The 7063-nt window shown below is 32.3% G+C and overlaps 1 protein-coding gene across 1 annotated transcript; it reads left to right on the plus strand.

Annotated features, from left to right (window-relative positions):
• Positions 1-1207: 1207 nt before the first annotated feature.
• LOC132697663 (uncharacterized) lies at positions 1208-6819 on the plus strand. The gene is made up of 9 exons (XM_060663200.1): positions 1208-1333; positions 1672-2920; positions 2972-3117; positions 3897-4174; positions 4423-4531; positions 6009-6125; positions 6178-6273; positions 6338-6445; positions 6495-6819. Exons 1-9 carry the CDS (start codon positions 1273-1275, stop codon positions 6587-6589), a joined length of 2259 nt encoding a protein of 752 aa, XP_060519183.1. The 5' UTR covers positions 1208-1272; the 3' UTR covers positions 6590-6819.
• Positions 6820-7063: the final 244 nt, after the last annotated feature.

Raw genomic sequence — 7063 nt, forward strand, 5'->3', positions numbered from 1 at the left:
GTGAAGTAAGATGTGTAAAGTGCTAAATTTTTAACCAAAAATTTGCGAAATTTGGGAACATTCTTGGAATTTATTTGTTCCATATTCAATAAAATATAGCAAATTTTTGTAATTTTGTATATTTTTTGTAATTTCTGGAAAGTTCTGGACAATTTTAGCGACAAAATAGTATAACTGAATAATATTGTTATTTTTGATTTAAGTGTTATTACTTTATTTAGGGCGAGTACAATTTCATTGTGTTACGTTTTACACTGACCAATTTGGAATGAAATGCTTTAAACAAAAATCCATCAAATAATAGAAAAATTGTATTCGACATGATCCATGAAAAAGCAAAATAGCAAAAAGAAATGCGTTCGATCGTAGTAAAAAGCACCTACTTTTACTACGACTTATGAAGGTGATTATCGGCATACGTAAGTTGGTTTTAGCCACACCCATATTGATAATCAATGTGTCACCAAGAAAAATATCGAAAATTACCTTCATTTTTGTAAATACACAAACCATTCCACTCAATATTTAGTCAAAATTTTTATTTTAATGGTGTTTCAATAACATGAGTATTTAAGAGTCATTGAAAATAAATGCAAATTTAACAGTTTTAAAACTGGAGCTTAATTATTTTTAAAAAAAAGATCAAACACTTGATGTCAAGAAAAAATGGACATTACCCATTGCATATAATTCCGCCGCAGCTAGCTTGGAATTTTAACGGTTAGTAAGGGGAAACGTCATGTTTGTATGCTTCAAAAAAGAGATGAAGTGAAACATTGCCAAAATAAGTCATGCAAAAATTCCCCATATAGTCCGGACAAAATACCACTGTGGGCTAACATTTAATCAAAGCTGCAACAGTATTACGAAGAACTAAATCATGTGTTGTAACGTAATGTTAATTTATAAAGTTTTGGACTGAAATCTTTGGCAATTCCCAAGTGCATAAATTACTAAATAACTTTAATTGCACCCATCACACACAACTCGCTCTTGAATAAAATAACACACAACAATAAAACTAAAGGTTTCAACAATGACGAAAGAAAATGGTATATCCTTCTTAAAATTATCTCATAAAAATTAACGAGTTTTTGGTAATTTATCTAGTCAGGTCATTAAGTCACGGTATTTGGTCGCAGTTGGCGTATCTTTCTCGCCATCAAATATTGTAACTGAGTAATATTAGTTTCCTGAGGATGCGGTCTCGTACTTACCTTTGTTTACCATCTTAACAAGACTTTTTTTGCCATCGCAAAGTAATGATCAGTTATGTTCGGTACTTCTAAGACGAACCGTAAAATGGAATTAGTTTGTTTTCTCGTATTTATCGGTAAGTATTAGGACAACAGTTTTTACATTTCTCCTTTATTTTGTTGTAAATAAGAACATTTTTTGTTTTTTAAAATATGCCAGTGCATCGACCAAAGATAGATTCGCAAAAATAATTATTTTGTTTGATTAAATTTTGTTTTGAGACTATGTAAAAATTTTGTTCAACAATGTAATGAATATTTAAATCAGGCCATATCAGATGTAACAAAAACTAAAATTTCAAAAAGAAACGTGATTTAAAAACAAATAAATTAACAACAACAAAAAATCAACGAATTTTGAATGAAATTTAGTTTGCCCGTTAGCACAAACTATATTCAAGCCAATTTATTTCAGTTCTGGGAGTCCGTTCGAATCCCCTTCCCGAGGGACACCCAAATAGCGGTTGCGGAAAAATATACTCCGATGATGAGTTCATCATAACTAGTGACAATTACCCGGGGCAATACCCACCAAACCAAAATTGCTTCTATCTATTGAAAGGCGATAATTGTACAACCCGCTTTAAATTCGAATTCGTCCACTTCGATATCCAAAGTTCCGTCGGTTGTACCGGTGAGAGGCTAGAGATTGGAAACCAAGACGCTTTGTGCGGATCGAAAAACGGCACCAAAATATATTTAGCCGAAAACGGGAACTTGAAATTGAAATTTATTTCCCAACCGGGTTCAGTCGCCGGTACTGGTTTCCAAATTTTTGTGAAAAGGTTGGGGTGTGAAATAGAAGAGGTTAGCACTACCACAACGGTATCATCCCTAATCACATTAACTAGATGCTGTAACGACAACAATTTTAGTTCCAAACGATTTTTTATAACTAGTCCCAATTTTCCACATTCTATAGACGCTGAAAAAGACTGTTCGTATGTCATAACAAAAAATAACGAAAACGTCTGCAGGTTGAGGATTCACGCGTTGTTTTTCTGGCTTGGCGAGCCCTCGTATAATGGTTGCCCTCGCGGGTATTTGGAGATAGATGGCAAATATATCTGCGGTTGTAATGCGGACGTAAAGCTAACGTCTAATTTTCGATTTTCCAACCACAAAATACTCAATTTTCGAGTATTCGGGTCACAATTAAACACAATCTCTGGATTTGTCCTAGAAGTTTTTCAAGACGAATGTCCAAAACGATACTTACCAGAGGATGGTTCGGTTAGTAAAGGATACCACGAAAGTCGATGGCCTAATATTGAGCAACTCCAGCTGGTGCATGAAAAAAGTGACTTGTTTTCACCCGACACCAACACACACGAAGGATTGGCAAGCATATTTAGACACGTTTACGTGTTCGCTCCGAAGCAAGAGAATGACGTTTGGTTGAATATGGAACCTCAAAAATCCACTTACATAGATACATTTTCTATAAATACTTTGTTGTCCAACGTGTACAATTATCAGAAATGTGCAGAGTGGAACCAAGAGCAATTGATATATTTAAGTAACAAATTCGGAGGAAGTTTTAATAGCGATTGCAAAAGTTTCAACGAGATGTCTTACGGAAAGAACTGTGTAATTTTGAATTCCCTGGCCGGCAAGATTGCGAACATGTGGCCGTTTTGGGGCAGACAAAATTCGTGTTATAGGTAATGTTCAAAAAAGTTGACTGCTATATGAAATTAACTGATATGTTTTAGGTTTCAGACGCAGCCTGGTTATTGCGAGATAAAGTTGACTTTTAAAGAATTTGACATGCCGCAGAGTAGTAATAATTGTGGAAACGGATATTTATCATTTGGAAATAAGTATCGATACTGCGGGAATCAACTGAAGGATACCACTGGTATACATAACAATGAAAATTATGCTACTTCCATAAGTAAATGACCACGGAAATATATTGTAGCTAAACAGTTTTGGTTAATTTTGGGTTGATTAATCATACGGTGCGCTCTTGAATAAATTTCGAGAATAGTGAATAATTACGCAATTACAAAATGGACCCTTCATTGCGAGGGGGCCGTGTTTGGCGTAGTTAGTTAAATTTTACAAAAGTCACCATGGCCTACAAACTTATTTTCCACAAAGCATATAAACAAAAAACAAAAAGTATACGCTTTTTAAAGTTTTTTTGTAAGTTGTTTAATTAATTTAATTTAATATATCTTGTTTTTTCTTAATTTGTGTATGATATATTATATTATTTTATTACGCACTTTGCTGGCCTGGAGAAAATAGGTTTTAAAGTGTATTTAATAAATAAATAATTGTAATCGAACTGAATAATATAATTTAGCTGAAATGTCAGTTAAAAATAAATGCCACAATATTTGTTATAACTACAAATTTCCAAGTAGGGAATTCATTAATTGCCTTATAAAGTTCATACACGAGAACTAAAGGAGCAGACTTAAAACCAATAAAAAAAATCAATTTTTTATAATTTTTAATATAAAATTATTTTTTGATGTAGGAAATATTTTCCGCTATGAAACTGTATTTTTATAACTAAAATCTGTTCTTGTGACTCGTACCTGTGACTAGGACGAAACGTGACTTACATTAATAAAATCGTATAAGTATTTATATATGTATAAGTATTCTTGAATGAATTCTTTTCAGCGATACTAAACGTTCAAAAACGCCCCTACCAGGAAATGAGGTTTGTGTCGAATTTGTTCTGTTGTCGGAAAGGGTTTTCGGCAATTTACAGACAAATCCCGTGTCAGGATCCGTACTATCCAATTACTCCCGCAAATCCTCCTTGGAATTCAGATGGAGATCACACTCCGAAATCAGTACCCAATCAGTGTGAAAAAATTATCCGGCAAGAATCATTTATTTTATCGGGATATGACATATTAGATTCGTGTAACTACACGTTAAAACGGATATCCAATGTAGGTAAAAATTTATAATTTGAAATGACATTTAAAGGAAGAAATGTGACCTTTGAAAAGAAAGTCTATTCTAGTTTTTTCAATTTTAAATTCAAGAATTTAATTCTTCTTTAATTGTTTAAAATAGTCGACGGAAACAATTTCCTAGGCCATTGTCTTGTGATAAAATCATTTTCAATAAGAAATATGCATCATTTTTGAATGTAATTTCAACTGTCAACTATCGTTAAAAAGCCGATGACTTTCAGGACGTGTGTAAGTTAGAACTGCTTTTCGAATATTTTGATACAAAGTGCGCAGCCGAGAAAATAGTTGTCGATGGGATATCCTATTGCGGCCTACTGACTGGACAACGGGGTAAGTAACAAACGAAATTTTGCGATCTATTCACCTTAAAACTAAAACTACGTTAACTGTGTAATAGTAAAAAGAGAAAATTATGAGTTTTGTTACTGCCAGTCGTTTAAATCGTTTACTATCCGGTGGGCATAAGTAAGAGAGAGATTGAAAATTTGTGAATGTAAAGTGAGTAATTACTTACCCATTTGTCGATAAGTGTAAAATTGATCTTTTGAATACTTGATAAAAATTTGATTTTTTTTTCACTTTTTTTTTCACCTTAACGTATGGCGTGCAAAGTAATCTTATTGTTGTATCATGATCACTGACTTGAATTGAAAAATCGAACCTGGCTTTCCTCGATAATTTATTAAATTGAATGAAATATTAATTATATTAAATGTGGCATAAAATAAAATTAGTTATTATTGGTTATTATTTTTAAAAGTTTTGTAATTAATAAACTGAAAATAATACAGATTAGACTTCTTTTATATATGTTAATCCCAAAAATTTATTTAAATAATTAACGATTTTTGTATTTTACATTTGACAAGCTTGGCTTAATCATCTCCATTTAAACTCATTATCTGCAAAATGTATTATGTTAACCATATAAATGTATCATATAATATAAAGGCTCTAAATCACCCAGTTCTTTTCCTAAAATTTTAATGTGGTCTGGGCATGTTTTGAAAAAATATTTCCGAAAAGGTTACTTACGGACTATCGAATTTATGAACTGGTTAGTTTTGTTGACAGCGAGATTTGAAATAAACGTTCTTTTTGGTTGAAAGCCAGTTTGGGAATCACACTTGCAGGCGAATATTGAATGTCCATTTTTAAGGTTTTGTCGCATAGACCGCCAGACCGTACAGTACAGTCCGGAATACTTTTAATATAAATTCTGGTTATGGCATACAGCGGCCTCGAAATTCTCATTTTAACTCATTTTGAAGTGGTACAAAGAGAATTAGTTTGTGTTCCAATTTTGCAGATGTGAGATTTGAAACCATTAAAAAATAATATCATTGTTATACGAAATACCAGATATATAAAAAACTGCACTAGTCACAAATGTGTCACAATGTGCCCAGTAAAACAAATAATATAATAAAATATATAATATAATAAAATCTTCAATAATAAAAATTTTGTAAAGAGATGAAAAATATTTCGATTCATATAATAAAAAAGTGCCATGTTATTCCAATTAAATTAATTAACCCAATTAAATCAACATGAATTTAACACAACCGACACCTCCAATTATACTTTTTACAAAACTTTTGAATTCCTCCTGCGTCGGTTTTTGCTGAGTCGCACTTGCTGACGTTTCGCCAATCATCCTGTTGTCTTCTTCAGTCAAGCTCTGAAGAAGCCAACAGTATTATAAGTAGTCTGTGGAAGTTTCTCTGAAAAATTCAAAAAAAAACTCGAATTATTTTTATTCCATGAAAAATGCGCACATTACTTTTACATTATTTTTTTTCAGTATTACACAACTTCACGAACGACAAAGTGATTGTTTATCAGAAAAATAATCTGGCATCGCTTGAAAGTAACCGGGCGAATTTTAGGATCAGCGGAATTCAAATCTCAAACAACTGCGGTACGTTAAAAAAGTGAGTTATTTCAACTAACCGCAACGTTTATTCTTGCAGAGCCGGACTTTCCACCGCCACAAAGGATCATAGCCGCAAACATAGTGCAAAGCAATAAGACACAGCAGTTTAATTATACTAGTAGCATTCTGCGTGGTAACTACCGCATTTGATAGATGATTGACACGTTGCAACTAAAGAAAAAAAAATATATTTGTAGGTATTTGTCAAGTTATTCAAAGTATTGAAGAGACCGAAAACTACCCAAAAAATTTGTGTTTTATCCTGAAAAGTTTATATCCAGCAATCGAATGCAAATATTTTGACGGTAATACTATTACAAGACGTCGGCATTTAATAATTTAAACGCATTTAAGATGCAGGAAACTCGTTTGACGATGGAAATCCGCCGCAGCTGAAACTGAAACTCGATAATGGAAATTCACTCGAAATAAGAAAACTCGACTGTTAATTTAGTAGGAATCGATTAGCATATTGCATCGGGATCGACTGAGCAAGTGCAAGCAATAAGACGAAATGTAAACCAACAAATGAAAGAGATGGCAAAAATAAACATTTGATTCGAATTTCCTATATAAATTGGGTATTTGATTAAAGAAATTAGTCGATGTTAACGAATTGATTATTTGTTAATTTTAATTGGTTTGTTATCAATTTTGTTGCGTTTGTTTTCAATTAAAATAAAATAGTTCCTAGATGTGATACCAGTCTATTAATAAAAAGAAGTTTTGAAAAAATAAAAATGCATTCGTACTTAAAATGCACCAAAAATTGAAACATTTTAATTTAAATGGACAAGAAATTTGAGCCGAATATTTTCCTGATTTTTCTCTAGGGAAATATTGCATCCACCATTTGGCGAAGACCATGGGCATGATAATGGTGTCTTAAAAAATAAAAATATTTTTGTTAACGGTATCGAAAA

The sequence above is a fragment of the Cylas formicarius genome, unplaced genomic scaffold (genome assembly GCF_029955315.1).
Source record: "Cylas formicarius isolate icCylForm1 unplaced genomic scaffold, icCylForm1.1 PGA_scaffold_280__1_contigs__length_49999, whole genome shotgun sequence".
Lineage (NCBI taxonomy): Eukaryota > Metazoa > Arthropoda > Insecta > Coleoptera > Brentidae > Cylas > Cylas formicarius.